This window comes from Bemisia tabaci, chromosome 1 (genome assembly GCF_918797505.1).
Source record: "Bemisia tabaci chromosome 1, PGI_BMITA_v3".
NCBI lineage: Eukaryota > Metazoa > Arthropoda > Insecta > Hemiptera > Aleyrodidae > Bemisia > Bemisia tabaci.
Genome location: NC_092793.1, coordinates 86,836,708 through 86,854,683, shown reverse-complemented (window position 1 = coordinate 86,854,683; position 17,976 = coordinate 86,836,708). Strand labels below are relative to the sequence as shown.

General features: G+C 40.2%; 1 protein-coding gene across 1 annotated transcript in view; it reads right to left on the bottom strand.

Moving 5' to 3' along the window:
* Positions 1–17,976, bottom strand: part of Rok (Rho kinase) — a 112,000-nt gene that overhangs the window by 90,706 nt on the left and 3,318 nt on the right. The window contains exons 2-5 of the mRNA XM_072306539.1: positions 17,502–17,609; positions 12,010–12,091; positions 10,989–11,089; positions 1,581–1,640 (exon numbers count right to left, since the gene is read on the bottom strand). Coding sequence (XP_072162640.1) covers positions 1,581–1,640; positions 10,989–11,089; positions 12,010–12,091; positions 17,502–17,600 — 342 coding nt within the window. The 5' untranslated portion in view covers positions 17,601–17,609. The remainder of the gene's footprint in view (positions 1–1,580; positions 1,641–10,988; positions 11,090–12,009; positions 12,092–17,501; positions 17,610–17,976) is intronic.

Below are 17,976 nucleotides of genomic sequence, written 5' to 3'. Positions count from 1 at the left end.
ACATTTTTTCAAGTATGGTTATTTTGACTCCTGGGGCCTTAAAACGTCTAGAAATGATGAAATTTCAACTTTTTTTCTTTTTTTTTCTTGGAGGATGACAATACTTCCTCTCTACCCTAGGGGAACGAGAAAGCAATTATTTTCAGAAAGGTAAAATGGAGTATTGTCATTACTTGGAAATTTTAGCAATTAATTTCTTTCGCTCAATGCATCTAATGTTTTTCTTCTCAAGACTTAATGTAAAATGAAACCATTTGTAAAGGGCAGCAATTGTGAAGTAAAACATTAAAAGTTGCACGGAATTATTTTAAAATTTCGCATTGTCGGTCAGGATTGAACCCACAATCCTCGTCGTTGTGGTGAGTGACTCTACCAACTAGGCTACCGCTTCAGCTGAACGTTTTCGGCTGAAACTGTTGCTCTTAAACACGGGTTGCCTGAGTTGCAGCTCACTACGCACGCACTCTCCTCGAGAGGCTCTGTAATCTAACGCCAAACCCAACGGTAAACATTCATTCTGAGCACATTTCCACTTTTCATCAAGTATCTCCAAATGGCGCAAGGATGCGCAAAAAACTAAGGATTACCGTATTCTTGATAGTATGACGAGTATCTGGATATAAAAATCTCGGTAGATCCGAGTGGATCTCGAAAGATACAGTCTATGGAAGTTTGAATTTGGCACTATTTTGGAGGCTAACTTAAAAAAATTGCTGTAAGTTAAAAAATAGGATTTAAAAGAAATAATGATATCCGTACTTTTAAAAAGGTCAGCCATTGCCAAAAAAAAATTAAAAGTTACTACATGACGCTCTTTAATAAACACAGGAGGCCATTGAATGTAAGCATTCGGAGGCGGTCTTCCATCAGCACCGCGCTACCCGGTGCGTTCCTGATGATTATTGCTGATAAGATCGACCTTATGAAGTAAAACATGACTGATTCTTAATCAGTAGATCCTCAGGAACACATACATACCAATTTTGGCCATTTTCATTGATGTCGATTTTCCGACTTTTTCGGCGCTAGATAGAAGGCTCTTCGTCAGGGTAATCTTAAAAATTAATTTAGATTAGGAGTAAGAGAATTGTGATTAGGCTACAAAAAAAATATGTCAATTCTCAAACAAAACAGAAACTTTGTGGGGGGTGGTTTGAACTTTTTTCCAAATTTCCAGACCTATCATTAAAATTCCCGCTTTTTCTAGACTTGCTTGTTTTTTTTGGACCATACAACTCGCTGGTTTCAGGCGTGCAGAATGTTCATGAACTGGCAATCTGCATTTTACTGGTGATCCGCTCTGATTTTTGTTGATTGACTTCGACTAAGCTGATTTTGTCAAAATAACTCCGACCACTCTGTGCAATAGTGCGCAGGAAAATTTATGTTTTGCTGATGAAAGCGTACACTGATGAACTTTCTGCACCCCTGGCTAGTTTTTCATTGCTTTTATTTATTCTATTATTTTTCGACAATTCTTCTTGACCAGAGTTCAATCGTTTATTGAAAAATATTTTGAAAATATCAAAATTATTTCAAAAATTTAAAAAAGAAAAAAAAAGAGGATGATTTTAACTTACCATATCAAATTTATTCAGCAATTTCATGGCATATACCTTTTTAGTGTACTTGTGCCTTACCTACAGGAAAAAAGGAGAACAAAGTGAAAAATAGAAGTTAAAAACATTGCTTCATTCATTAAGAAAATAATTACTCTGCGGAGAGGACTGTGTATAGTCTGAGGTATTGACATAACTTCTTTTCCAAGGTATTCCCAAGGCACACTCTTTGTGGCAAGGAGAAGTTTAATCAAAAGCTCAACCTGCAGGCTGATTAGTGGAGTTGATAAACAAAACAATGAACAAAGAGGACAAAGGAAAAATGAAGCAACCCTATTAGTGAAAGCAGATGGCTTCAATAGATGCAGGAAGTAAGTAATAGATTAACTACTTGTGAAGGCAACCAACGAGAAAGCCTATAGTGAGTCCGTCATTTTCCCCCTTAGTCCAGAAGAACCACCAGTTTCAATGAAACGGATTGGTCTGTGTTCTCTTTGTCTGTAGCTTCATCAATCAATTTCAATAATCAGCCAGCTAGGGTAATGTAAAATAGCGCTCATATTCTCATAACACTAGATGCCTCATGGTGCTAAAATTGTACTATTTCACAAAGTTACAACATTCTCACATCTTCTATATTTTTTGTCTGCTTTTGACTGGAAAAGGTGGAAACCCAACCATATCTTGAGAGCCTTTCCACACTTCTTTCAGCTGAGTGCAGAACATCATACTTGCGGGAAGGTGATAAAAACAACGGACCATGAAAATTGCGCTATTTTTGGAGTCCTCCTTTAATTTATGCTTCTCATAGGTGTTGACTATTTTTTATATTTATTTCCACATAACAATGTGAGCCAGGGTTGCCATAGAATTTAGAAGATGAGATTCCTTGATATTTTTCTGATTTTCATGGTACATTTTGGTGAAATTCCCTGACAATTAAAGATATGCCAGATGGTTAAAACAACATATTTACTGATAGTTTTCAGGCAGATTGGTTGTTCGAAACGTTGAACCTTTCTTAAAAGGAGAAAAGAGGTGACTTAAGGATTTTTTCCTGACATTTCCAGGTTTTCTCTGACTTTCAAAAATTCCCTGACATTTTCCGGTATTCCCTTAACGTGGTTACCCTGGTGAGCACCTGTCTAAAATTTTGGGATGTTACCACTGTTTAGAAGTTTTCAACATCCTTCCAGGAAAATTGGGAAAATACTACAAAAACGTAAAAGGTGCCAGAACATTGCAATACATAAGACATTCTTCATCTAACTCTGATTCAAGTGCTTAATCTTCATTGTGTTCGAACTTCCTGGAAGAAATCGTAATAGGCTCTTTCACATTTTGGGGACCCTTCTTAATTCCCACTCCCCCTGCCTGAACTTGAAAGCGTCAAAAAGTCATGGAAAGTTAATAAAAACATGGACGGAATGAAAGAGTCGCATTTTATTGTTGTTTCTTTTTTTTCTTCTTCTTTTTTTTCTATCGAAGTAGTTAATGGGCCTGTTGCAACCTTTTGCTAGAGCAAAACTAAGAGTTGTTTCCTGCAGATAATGCCTCAAAAATCACGATGAGCGCATCGGCAAAGTCTGAAATGCACTCATAACTTCACAATCTGCGTAAGATTTTTGCGGTTTTTTGAGCTTCCCGCTTCGAAAACGATACTACGGTACAGGTGAACATTTTGTTAGAGGAGTCGTTCCATTGGCGACAATACTCATCATGGCCGACGCCAGTCCGCCAAAACACGTGTGATGGGACGAGATAACACCTGAACAGGATTAAACCATTTAACAATCGGCGTGTTTACGTTCATATTTTCCTCGCCCGCCTTAATTGACCTTGAACTCTCCTCGAATTACGCGAGGAACTGCGCAAGCGTCGTTCATGATGAATATTGCCGACGATGGAGCGACTCCTCTAACAAAATGTTCACCTGTTCAGTAGTATCGTTTTTGAAGCGGGAAGCTCAAAATAACGCAAATTTCTAACGCAGATTGTGAATTTATGAGTGCATTTCAGACTTTGCCGATGCGCTCATCGTGATTTTTGAGGCATTATCTATAGGAAACAACTCTTCATTCTGCTCTAGCAAAAGTTTGCAACAGGCCCATTGTTGATACGATGCAGACAGATAAACCGTTATTCAACGGTAATGTATCTTAATTGGAAAATTCGCCAAGCATTAGTAAGGTGACTATCGAATTACTTGGCGGAATGATCGAATTTTTAATCTCCATAGCGGTAGGAAAACTTCCTACCGCTAAGGCCGTGTTTATACAGCATTAAACTCTTGATCGCGACGCGATTGCGACTAGACTGTGACTCGGCACAACACATGGAGTTGAATGAGTATGTTTATACATGTCGCGACTCGGACGTGATTGAGATTTGACGATCAAATCTCAGTCGCGTCGCGGTCTGTGACGAGACTCTGTGCTCTAGACTCCGACTCGACTCTTGATCAGTCTTGTCTTGCTTGGTGCAGTGAACGGACGAAAACTATTTCATCTTTTTTAATTAAAAAAGGTGGTTTATTAATAAAATAAAAAAGATTTTTAGAGGTTGGCTAATATAATGACTTCTGAAGAGGAAGCCCTGAAGCTTGTGGAACTGGTGGGAGGCTTGGCCATGCCTCTGGAACCCACGGAATGCATTTTATGCGAACAAAAATGTTTCTAAAAAACTTAAATACTGACTTTTTTTAATATTTTCTGTATTAAAAGGGTGTTCACTACAACGACGATTGCGGCCCCCCAGGACGCGCGCTTCGCGCGCGTTTTTTAGTTTAGGTGTCCGGCATCAGTTGTTCTGTCTTCTAAGTGACCCGCGCGTCCACCGCGGGAAGAGTGTATTTTCCGAAGGGAGGGGCGGGGGCGGGGAGTTATCAATCTTTGGGGGTTGGATTTACGTTTACACTGTTGGAGGCATTGCTTATTCGAATAAGGACTTCATGTCGCCAGATGGCAAAAACAATCCTCATGTAATGTCTGATATGAAAAAATGTCAACAAACGCTGTGGCAAGCTTGAATGACGATGGATGAATCTATATAACCCACTGTGCGACAACACTGCCGTCTTGTCCACCAACTTTCAGTTCTTGACCCACTGTGCGACAACATTGCCGTCTTGTCCACCAATTTTTCAGTTCGTGACCCACTGTGCGACAACATGGCCGTCTTGTCCACCAACTTTCAGTTCGTGACCCACTGTGCGACAACATGGCCGTCTTGTCCACCAATTTTCAGTTCGTGACCCACTGTGCGATAACATTGCCGTCTTGTCCACCACTTTTCAGGTCGTAACCCCTTGTGCGGCTTCCCTCCTCTTTTGCCGCACATCCCCCCGCCTAAAACTTTCAAAGCTCGCCATTTTTAAACGGCTCAACCGATTTCGCTCAAATTCAATACCAGCCTAGAACTAAGTCAGATCTTCCTTCTGTAAAAATTTCGGGGGAAAGCTTTTAATTTGCGCGAGTTATCGCGCCCACAAAATTGAACCTCCCCCCACTTCTCGCCCCCACCATTCGAAATGTAATACTTCAATCTCCGTTTTTTTTTCGCAGAATGGTAGTCCTGTTCCCCTACTTTACACCGCAAAAAGTTTCACCCGGCAATTTTTTAAAATGAGGGAAATATAACCAAGCAAAAATCGGAGAAACTACGATGAGTCGGAAATACATACATAAATAAGCATATATATATATATATATATATTCGTGATTAGCTCGCTTTGCGAGCTGACACGTCTAACCTGGGGAGTGCCCCTGGACCCCAGTTCTACGCTTCGCGAAGAACTTGCGACACGCTCCGCGAGCCGCCACCGCCCCGCACAGTTTTTAACATTGATGAGGAGACAACATCTATGTCTTAATCTTCTTTTTCACCAAGTTTTACAGAAATTGATGTTCTAGGAGTCCGGACCGCGTTTTCGTGCGGGGCCGCCATCTTGGATTTGGAAATGTTGAAAATCTGACAAAAAATGCGAGTTTTCCGTCGAAATACACCTCCTAATACCGAATTTCACAAAAATCGATGGATCGGAAGCCGAGATAACAATTTAGACCACGTTCGCCATTTTTGATTTTTCAATTTTGAAAATCGGACCTAAAATTTTAATTTCCTGTCGAAATACACCTCCTAATACCGAATTTCACAAAAATCGATGGATCGGAAGCCAAGACAGCAATTTAGACCACGTTCGTCATCTTGGATTTTTGAATTTTGAAAATCGGACCTTAAATTCTAATTTCCCGTCGAAATATACCCCCTAATACCGAATTTCACAAAAATCGATCGATATCAGAAAGCGATATAGCATTTTAGGCCACGGCCGCCATCTTGGATTTTGAAATTTTGAAAATCTAACCAAAAATTCGAGTTCCCCGTCGAAAAGTACCCTGGATCTCCGAGTTTCACAAAAATCGATCCAACAGGAGCCGACTTAGCATTTTAGGCCACGGCCGCCATTTTGGATTTGGAAATTTTGAAAATCTGACCAAAAATTCGAGTTTCTCGTCGAAAAATACCCGTCGATACCGAGTTTCACGAAAATCGATCGAACAGGGGCCGACTTAGCATTGTAGGCCACGGCCGCCATCTTGGATTTTGAGATTTTGAAAATCCGACCAAAAATTCGAGATCCCCCAAGAAAAATACCTCCGCTTACCAATTTCCACAAACATTCGTGGAAAAATACCTCCTAAAACCTTAAATTTCGTCTATGAGGCAGTGACGTCACGCAACAGGATTGGACCTGTTCGGCGCGATGCGCGTAAACAACCGCATATCTCCAATGTAATACTATCAACATCATTTAAGTATGTTGAAAATTAGAGCATTTCATTACGTCGCTCGTTGTCTATTAACCAATTGGTAGATAAGCACACGTGGCGTTTGGATGCCGCAGAGCGTCAGGGTGCGCCAAAGAAGCAAAGTACACGTGTGTGTGTTCACATTTTTATAAGATTGAATTTTAAAGTCACTTTAAATGAGTGTATTGTACAAGAACGGATATGTCACGAAAATATGCCGGAAAATCGCGATTTTCGAGCTTTTCACGGTTTAAAAACCGCTCCAATTAGACCTAGAAAGAAAAAAAGCGGCACCATTTTGGTCTAAAAAGTAATCAGCATTAATTTATAAGGTGCTACAATCCTGAAATTTTGCGAAAGAACAAATTTATTTCACGGAAAGGGGAGAAAACCATGGAAAATTGCGATTTTACGAATTTTTAAAGCTTTCCACGGCTCCAGCGCTTTCCCTATTGAAGCTACGGAAAAAACGTTCAAATCCTTTTTATAGGAAATTTTATCAGCTTTAATTATGAAAATAACTATTTTCTCAATACATCGCACTGGGAAAGAGATATCTCGGAAAAACCACGGAAAAACGTGATTTTTCGCGGTTTTTCCGATTTTCCGGAGTTAGCACAAGGAAAATTTGTTGGGAAACCAAAAATTCGGATTCAGCGTGAAAAATTACATGGAATCAATCATACCCTGATTTCACCTAAATTTTGCAAGGTAAACCCTTATTCTATCCTCTATTGCCTGGACTACTATATGGAGAAATAACTTTTCGCTCTTGCGGGCATCCGAGGCAGCGGATTTGAATGGGAATAATTTTAATCAACTCCTCATTACAATAGCTAAGCGTGTGCCAATTTTAAAGGAAATCGCTTCGGCCAATTTTTATCTAGGGGGGGGCAGAGTGAGTGGGAACAGCAGCTTTATATGGAGTAACTAGTCGTGATTAGCTCGCTTTGCGAGCTGACACGTCTAGCCGGGGAGTGCCCCTGGACCCCAGTTCTACGCTTCGCGACGAACTTGCGACTCGCTCCGCGAGTCGCCGCGAGTCGCCACCGCCCCGCACAGTTTTTAACATTAATGAGGAGACAACATCTATGTCTTAATCTTCTTTTTCACCAATTTTTACAGAAATTGATGTTCTAGGAGTCCGGACCGCGTTTTCGTGCAGGGCCGCCATCTTGGATTTGGAAATGTTGAAAACCTGACCAAAAATTCGAGTTTCTCGAATTTCGTCGAAATACACCTCCTAATACCGAATTTCATAAAAATCGATCGATATCAGGAAGCGATATAGCATTTTAGGCCACGGCCGCCATCTTGGATTTTGAAATTTTGAAAATCTAACCAAAAATTCGAGTTTCTCGTCGAAAAATACCCTGGATACCGAGTTTCACGAAAATCGATATAACAGGAGCCGACTTAGCATTTTATGCCACGGCCGCCATCTTGGATTTGGAAATTTTGAAAATCTGACCAAAAATTCGAGTTTCTCGTCAAGAAATACCCCTGGATACCGAGTTTCACGAAAATCGATATAACAGGAGCCGACTTAGCATTTTAAGCCACGGCCGCCATCTTGGATTTTGAAATTTTGAAAATCTGACCAAAAATTCGAGTTTCCCGTCGAAAAGTGCCCCCGGCTACCGAGTTTCACGAAAATCGATCAAACAGGAGCCGACTTAGCATTTTAGGCCACGGCCGCCATCTTGGATTTTGAAATTTTGAAAATCTGACCAAAAATTCGAGTTTTCCGTCGAAAAGTACCCCCGGATTCCGAGTTTCACGAAAATCCGTTGAAAAATACCTCCTAAAACCTTATATTTCGTCTATAAGGCAGTGACGTCACGCAACAGGATTGAACCTGTTCGGCGCGATGCGCGTAAACAACCGCGTATCTCCAATGTAATACTATACGGAGAAATAACTTTTCGCTCTTGCGGGCATCCGAGGCAGCGGATTTGAATGGGAATAATTTTAATCAACTCCTCATTACAATAGCTAAGCGTGTACCAATTTTAAAGGAAATCGCTTCGGCCAATTTTTATCTAGGGGGGCAGAGTGAGTGGGAACAGCAGCTTTATATAGAGTAACTATCGTGATTAGCTCGCTTTGCGAGCTGACACCTAGCCGGGGAGTGCCCCTGACCCCAGTTCTACGCTTCGCGACGAACTTGCGACTCGCTCCGCGAGCCGCCACCGCCCCGCACAGTTTTTAACATTGCTGAGGAGACAACATCTATGTCTTAATCTTCTTTTTCACCAAGTTTTAACAGAAATTGATATTCTAGGAGTCCGGACCGCGCGTTTTCGTGCGGGCCGCCATCTTGGATTTGGAAATGTTGAAAATCCGACCAAAAATGCGAGTTTTCCGTCGAAATACACCTCCTAATACCGAATTTACCAAAATTCGATGGATCGGAAGCGAAGATAGCAATTTAGACCACGTTCGTCATCTTAGATTTTTGAATTTTGAAAATCGGACCCTAAATTCTAATTTCCCGTCGAAATACACCTCCTAATACCGAATTTCACAAAATTCGATGGATCGGAAGCGAAGATAGCAATTTAGACCACGTTCGTCATCTTAGATTTTTGATTTTTGAAAATCGGACCCTAAATTCTAATTTCCCGTCAAAATACACCTCCTAATACCGAATTTCACAAAAATCGATGGATCGGGAAGCCAAGATAGCAATTTAAACCACGTTCGTCATCTTGGATTTTTGAATTTTGAAAATCGGACCTTAAATTCTAATTTCCCGTCGAAATATACCTCCTAATACCGAATTTCACAAAAATCGATCGATATTAGGAAGCTATATAGCATTTTAGGCCACGACCGCCATCTTGGATTTTGAAATTTTGAAAATCTAACCAAAAATTCGAGTTCCCCGTCGAAAAGTACCCTAGATCTCAGAGTTTCACAAAAATCGATCAAACAGGAGCCGACTTAGCAATTTAGGCCACGGCCGCCATCTTGGATTTGGAAATTTTGAAAATCTAACCAAAAATTCGAGTTTCTCGTCGAAAAATACCTGTAGATACCGAGTTTCACGAAAATCGATATATCAGGAGCCGACTTAGCATTTTAGGCCACTGCCGCCATCTTGGATTTGGAAATTTTGAAAATCTGACCAAAAATCCGAGTTTCTCGTCGAAAAATACCTGCGGATACCGAGTTTCACGAAAATCGATAGAACAGAAGCCGACTTAAGCATTTTAGGCCACGGCCGCCATCTTGGATTTTGAGATTTTGAAAATCCGACCAAAAATTCGAGTTTCTCGTCGAAAAATACCCCTGGATACCGAGTTTCACGAAAATCGATATAACAGGAGCCGACTTAGCATTTTAAGGCCACGGCCGCCATCTTGGATTTGGAAATTTTGAAAATCCGACCAAAAATTCGAGTTTCTCGTCGAAAAATATCTGTGGATACCGAGTTTCACGAAAATCGATCAAACAGGAGCCGACTTAGCATTTTAGGCCACGGCCGCCATCTTGGATTTTGAGATTTTGAAAATCCGACAAAAATTCGAGATCCCCGTTGAAAAATACCCCCGCTAACCAATTTCCACAAAAATCCGTTGAAAAATACCGCCTAAAACCTTATATTTCGTCTATAAGGCAGTGACGTCACGCAACAGGATTGAACCTGTTCGGCGCGATGCGCGTAAACAACCGCGTATCTCCAATGTAATGCTATATGGAGAAACAACTTTTCGCTCTTGCGGGCGTCCTAAGCAGCGGATTTGAACGGGAATAATTTTAATCAACTCCTCGTTACAATAGCTAAGCGTGTACCAATTTTAAAAGAAATCGCTTCGGCCAATTTTTATCTAGGGGGGGCAGAGTGAGTGGGAACAGCAGCTTTATATAGAGTAATAATAATAATATATAAACATCAATTCAAACGGCATGCATATTCGTAATCTACGACCCATGATCGATGCTCATTACATGGTCTTTGGTCCAGGTCTGACATCAGGGGAGAACGTTATAGTGTATTTCCTTCGGAAAAGACACTAAAATCTGATAGAAAGACATCTGACTTTAACAGTCCGCACACACTTCAAAAACTTTCCCAGATAAATGCAGTTTAAAACTTGACGAAAACATATGGTGATGAGAAAAAAATTGTGCAAGATTCTCTCAGTAGCCCAAAAACACGAAGCCGGTTTTGCATCAGTGTTCTGAGAGGTCATTGCTTGTTGCAGGTCCAAAATTTCCGAGTTAACTTAATTACTCCAAATTATGCCAGAGGATCACTAAAGATGGTTGGACTTAAATTTCTGAAATGTTTTGGGAAAAACTAATTAAATTGGCGGAACACTTCAAAGGAAGCAAATTTTAAAACTATAGAAAGCCACGGAATGGAGGCTCGAACAAATGGAGAGAGAAGAATTTCCTGCACAACTTGCATGCATATACTAGGAGTATTATAAATATTGATGATTCTACAAAAATTCCTTGCTAGAATATTTTCTCAGGAATGTTCAGGTTGTCATTACATTGACAGAATGAGTTTTTTATTTAATGACTCGAATGGCAAAATTCAACATCTAAAAACTAGTACTCAGATCTTGAAACGATGGATCAGCAGGTTAATTTGAAAGAAGCTCACCAATTGGATTTCACCGAAAGCCCCGCGTCCAATTATTTTTAACACCTGGAAGTCATCTGGTTTCATTCGTAAATTTTCTATGTCACCGGCAACAGAATCATCTGAAATGAATCAATGAACACCACGATACATTCTGCGGCTCTTGAAAGTGCTTGCATTATTCCCAAGCTGTGGTCTCTGGGCCCGTTCAAAAGGTATTCTGAGTGAAACATGCTAAAATGCTCCATGCACAAACTTCGATTTCAATCATCACAAGTCATGAGAGGCACCCTAAGACTAGGAATTCTGGCCTCCCAACCCCATTTTTCTCCTAAAAGAATCTTATTCTCGGTTTTAGTTTCTTCTGCCTTGCATGTGTTTCTTTCATCGGTAAAATAATACAAGCTTGGTACAATGAGAGTGTTAACACACAGAACTTATCCGCAGCAGCATATCATCATGGTAAACGCGTCGAGCTACTCCATTGGCTGAAAAAGGAAGACAATTGTCGAAGATGATTCTCCTCTGTCTACCTTGTACAGACATATATAATATTTCCCTATTTACAGATGTTACAATAATGTGACTGCTCAATAATAATTTATTTTTAGGACATTTATACCACCCGAGAATGCCTTAAGAATGTTATTTTTAGTTTATTTATGTAGATATTATATTGAAATTTTTTTATTACGTACGACAATTTTTTGCAAGAAGGTCGGAAATCTCTCTCTGAGACTGGAATACTTGTTTGGTTTTCATCCAAACAAAAATTATTACAAGCATCCACCTCCCTCTCCTATTTTTTCCTTTTTTTAGACTCAAACTGGATGTATTGAGTATCATTTTAAATGTGATAATACCCCAAAATCAATTATAGCGATCAGCTCAGATTATCCCCTGCAGATGCAATGACAGGGCTCATCGACCAATTCGAAAAGCAGACACAACAAAAAATTGTTACTTCATTCATTGATCCTGATATTTTCTCAATTATCTTAGCTACAATGCTGAAAAAAAAATTGATGGAAAAATGACTTACAACGTTGCATAAAGGATTCAATGTTTTTCATCCGTTTAACGGCTGGATAATCACAGTCTGCAACGAGGGCTTGCACCATGTCCTGAAAAGAGAGAATGGCAATCAATACTTTCACATAAAGAAGTACCGTAAAATTTTATCAAGATTTACATTACACTTTTGAAAGCTTTCACTTACTGATGGGCAAAATATGAAATCATGTGTCACTTTCTGTGACTTTCCAGATTTTCAATAACACATCGCTTTTTTGATGAATGATGGATCATCATAATTGCACATTTCCCGCGACAAGAAAGCAGAAACTTTTTTGCCTTCACATTTTTTCGCTTTCAGGAAATTTGCTCCACCACTGAAAACATTTTCTGCACGTTTTTGATAATCACCAGTTTCTTTCCCGTTTTTTGGCATGCTTACAAAGGAGGGGTTGCGATTTGGGCCGAAACCGGCTCCTCCACGGAATCGGGAAATTCTTGGATATTTAGCAGTTGACGATGCATATTCAGAAGAAATAGTCGAGTTTTGCAAATAATCACGTTTTCTGGCTGTGAAACAGCGACCTAAGAATGGCACCAGAGCCTAAAATAGCTGAAAATCCAAGTTTTCCGCACCTCTACCTCAGATTTCAATCTGGGCCCGAAGGTGACGGGTGATGAGCTTGAATGTGATGTGAGGGATACCCGAACATGTAACATACTGGAATATGATCAACAGTTGCCTTTAGGCCCATGTTAAAAACAGCCGAATATAGCGTTTTGTCCATGTTCCATTTCGGATTTTTTATGGAGTCTAAAGATGATTGGGCTCAAACTCCACAGCTGATCGTAATCCAGTATGTTACGTGCCTGGGTGTCTCTCATATCATATTCAAAGCTCATGACCCATCCCCTCAGGGCCCAGGTCAAAATCTGAGGTACAACCGTGAAAAACATGCAGAATAGTAATTTTAATGAGTCTCTACTAAATGCAAAAAAAATTGGTCAAAATATCTTTCAACGTAAGAAAGATATAACTACTTAAAAATCGAAAAATCTTAAAAAGGCGGAAATACATACATACATACATACATACATACATACATACATACATACATACATACATACATACAGGGTGCGGCAAAAGTCCCGGGACGGCTGTTTCTTTTTTAAACGGCTAAACGTAGAAAAACGAATTTTGGGGGATGTTCATGGGTCAAAGTAAGCTACTTTTTGGCACTCCCCAAAATTTGTTTGGGGGCCCCCCTAGGGGAGGGCGGGGGGCAACTTTTTTTTTCAAATGGCAACCCCCCCTTTGTGATACCTCATTCGAAAGATAATAAAAAAAGCTAAGTTTTGGCGCAAACCGCAGGTCAAAATGTTCATTTTCGACAAAATGGCGGCCGGTCAAAGTTCAAAATAGCGGAAATTTGGCATCTCCGTTGTTTATTGACGGGTTGGTGTGAAACTCGGAATCCTGGGGTTTTTCGAGATGAGGAAAACGATTCTGGCATTGGTTTTCCAAAAAAGTCAGTCCTTTCCAAAATGGCGGCGGTCAAAATGGCGGCCTCGAGCGGGAAGTGGATATTTAGGTTGCATATCGTTGGATTTGCATGAAACTTGGTATCTGGGGGTATTTCGGCACGAGAAGAACGAATCTTTCATTGGATACCTGAAATTTTGACAAATTCCTAAATGGCGGCGGAAAAATGGCGGGAAATCAGTTTTACGGCTCTTTGCCGATGGATTAGCATAAAATTATTTGATATTTCAAGAGTCTAATGAAAGATTCCTTTTTAACGAGCCAAAAACCGCCAGGATATCGAATTTAATGCAAATCCATCGGTAAACAGCCGTAAAACTGATTTCCCGCAATTTTTCCGCCGCCATTTAGGAATTTGTCAAAATTTCAGATATCCAATAAAAGATTCGTTCTTCTCGTGCCGAAATACCCCCAGATACCAAGTTTCATGCAAATCCAACGATATGCAACCTAAATATCCACTTCCCGCTCGAGGCCGCCATTTTGAAAACGACTGACTTTTCTGGAAAACCAATGCCAGAATCGTTTTTCTCATCTCGAAAAACCCAAGAATTCAAAATTTCACACCTATCCGTCAATAAACAACGGAGATGCCAAATTTCCGCCATTTTGAACTTTGACCGGCCGCCATTTTGTCGAAAATGAACATTTTGACCTGCGGTTTGCGCCAAAACTTTGCTTTTTTTATTATCTTTCGAATGAGGTATCACAAAGGGGGGGTTGCCATTTGAAAAAAAAAAAGTTGCCCCCCGCCCTCCCCTAGGGGGGCCCCCAAACAAATTTTGGAGAGTGCCAAAAAGTAGCTTACTTTGACCCAAGAACATCCCCCAAAATTCGTTTTTCTACGTATAGCCGTTTAAAAAATAAACAGCCGTCCCGGGACTTTTGCCGCACCCTGTATATACATACATACATACATACATACATACATACATATATATATCTATACTATAAGCTCCAAGACCTCCTAATTTTGCGAAACTGGTAACGCTTAGTTCCAGCGTTCTACCGGGCCGATTTTCATGATTTTTGCGGTTATCGACGGGCAATTGTCTATATAGTGGGGCCGATAAGTGGAAAATATCATAAGAATCGTGCACTTCTGGAAGAAAGCATGAAAATTTCAGGGATTCATCTCTACCCTATAGACATTCGATTCAGACATAGACCCCAAAAATCTGAGCCCCCTGGGGGGGCAGGGGGGCCCCCAAATTTTGAATTTTGAATAACTACTGAACGGCTAATGTTAGCGTAATTTTCTTTAAGCAGGACGATAGGAAATTTTATCAGGAACAAAAATGGTTCTTATAAATTTTTCTGTGGGATCGATATTTAAGGCGTGAAACGGGAAAAACCATCGGGGACGGGGAGCCGGCCGTTCTGAGGCAGATCCGCGCGCTGCGCTGTTTGCCCGGGACGCGCGCGGCGCGGCGGCGCAGTACGGTGTTACCGACGAAAAAGCCGCTTGTCTTGGTTTAATCTCAACGATGCGCAGTTTTAAAAATAATAATGAATTAACCGTACTGCCTAAATACTTTTTCTCAGTAATATAAGCTCTACATTTTATTAGTAATACATAAAAACAAGCAAAAGCGAAATACTCCAATGTGAGAGCGCCGAATCAATAGGAGGGATCGGTCATCGCGCATCACGCGTCTTGTTTTCTCTGAATGCAGAGCTTTTCCGACCTCATTACAGAGTAAATTACCCTTTCCTTACGTGAGTTTTGTACAGGATTGCATTTTTTTAAGATATTAGAGCAAAATAACAAGTTTTAATACGATTTTGACCCACTTTTTCATGACTATTGGAAATGGCGGATCCTTCGTAACTTATTTTTAGCTTATTTTTCATGTTACTTTCGGCGAATGAGACAATGAGCTGCTTACATAACCATGAATTTTGCAAAACTTGGTAGAGACATTAATTGAGGAGTGAGGAGGGAGGGGAGGGGGGCTCCACAGTCCCTTCGCCACTATAAGGTTACCAGATTTCCTTCAAAATGAAGGAAATATCGTTTTACGTTCATGTTCATTGGTTTCTCGCAATTGCATAGGTACTGATTCATACGGAACATTCCGACAATGTTCTTTTCTCCTCTTTTTCCCTCCAGCCAGTCAATAGAAGTTTTCATTTTCATGAACTCCCCATTTTTTCAGTTATTCAACAAATATGCATATTTAAAAAAAAAAAAAATAGAACAATACATTAAATAAATGATAAAAAAGAAGATATCTGAATACTATCGCCTCTTTTTATCGAGTCATCCTTGAAGATATTATTGGTACTTACCACGACACATAGAAAATGGAATGAGCAGTAAAAAAAACCCATGTATATTATCTAAAATTTTGTTGTATGGAAAGTGGAGTTGGTAACATTTGTATTGAAAAAAATATTAATATAGGAGGAAATTTATTTATCATGCAGGTTCTGATTCTTTAAAGAACCTCTGAGAAGGACCAGGCCTCAGGAAGAAATTCATTGCATTTCTTCTTTTTCAACCCGGAAATCTCGTACCGATTTTTGATTTGTATGAAGCTCATGGAAGAGTTCTAGGTAAGTATGTCGGAGACAATTTTCAAGAAACGGGACTTGCAAAATATGCAATGCACAAAACGTACACCTTAAACTTTATCGTACATTATAACACTGATCGAATTAGCTTTAGAGATTATCAAAAGGTTAATTTATCGTCAAAATATCAAAAAATCAGTCAAAATCAGTAATCAGCAAAATTACCGAGATTGCGGAATATCGTACCTAAGATGCGCTGACGGATAGGTTCCCAGTGCTTAGGCGCGACTTCCTATCACTCAAATGGACCGTTTTGACAGATTAGCGGATACGGCGGCTAGTTATTACTTAATAATATTCTTTGTACTGTACAAGAAGCAGTCCAACAAAGGTTTTTTGGGGGTCATTTATCCCTATCAAGCTTTCTCAAGATTCTTTTGCCGTTTTTTTGGAGCAAGTTTTGAAGGTATTTTGGTCCTCTTAAAAAAATGCCTATACGTAGCAATGATGTATCAAAATGTTCCTGAAAGAGAGGAGAATGAGCATGTTTTTATGTATGCTCATTGTTTACAAAATTAGGCTCCCTGTCTTAAGTAAGCACATGTAGATACCATCCTGATGTCGCTGCACCGACAGAAAGAGAAAGAAAAACACTTTAAAATCATTTTTCAGGTCATCGTGGTACACAAATAAGATTTGTGACTTTTAGCCCCCCCCCCCCCCTTCCCGAGACAACTGTGCCTCAGATTTTATTCCGTTCAACTGATGTCTGATGCAGTTATCTCGGATGCTGTAATAAAACTTGACAAACCCATACAACAAAACAATTCGGAACTCCAGCACTTAACCCCTTCTCTTTCTGTTGCCGTGCGCTCGCTTGTATAAATATATTACCTGCATAAGTTAAGCCCTATTTTAAGGCTTTATAGGTAGTACGATATATTTACAATACTTTTAAAACTGCGCATCGTTGAGATTAAACCAAGACAAGCAGCTGTTTCGTCGGTAACACCGTACTGCGCCGCCGCGCGCGTCCCGGGCAAACAGCGCAGCGCGCGGATCTGCCTCAGAACGGCCGGCTCCCCGTCCCTCGATGGTTTTTCCCGTTTCACGCCTTAAATATCGATCCCACAGAAAAATTTATAAGAACCATTTTTGTTCCTGATAAAATTTCCTATCGTCCTGCTTAAAGAAAATTACGCTAACATTAGCCGTTCAGTAGTTATTCAAAATTCAAAATTTGGGGGCCCCCCCTGCCCCCCCAGGGGGCTCAGATTTTTGGGGTCTATGTCTGAATCGAATGTCTATAGGGTAGAGATGAATCCCTGAAATTTTCATGCTTTCTTCCAGAAGTGCACGATTCTTATGCTTATCGGCCCCACTATTAATACTTGATTGAGCATCTTCCGAGTTAGGAGCGATTGTATATGACTAAAAATTGAAAGTAAACTTTCACGAACCAGCAAACAGTCTACATTTGCAACACTTCGAGGATCTTGAATCCTTTCCTCCAATTTCCGAAGACGGATTTTTCGGTCCTCGTCAGAAATGGCATCCATAATTGTTCCCTGAAAACAGAAAACACTTCAAAGTTGCATCAAAACAATGATATGAACAAGACTATATGACAAATCGTGTTTGGTGATGAAAGTACGTTTTCATGTCACTGAGAGTACTGCAGTCTAATTTTCACACCATCACTGATTTTCAGCTGTATCAACAGTTCAGAAATAACAAATACACCCGTAATACAAGAAATTGGAAATGTACTTCCTAGGTTGCTGACGTGGCACAGAAGGACCTTCAGATTACGAATTCAAAAAGTTTACGGCCTCCCCTGGACCCGGGTGATTTCACAATGACAGGAATAGTCATGTCGCCATGGGTTATAAGCAACATAGGGTAAATCGATTAAAAGCGCTGATCATTTATTGA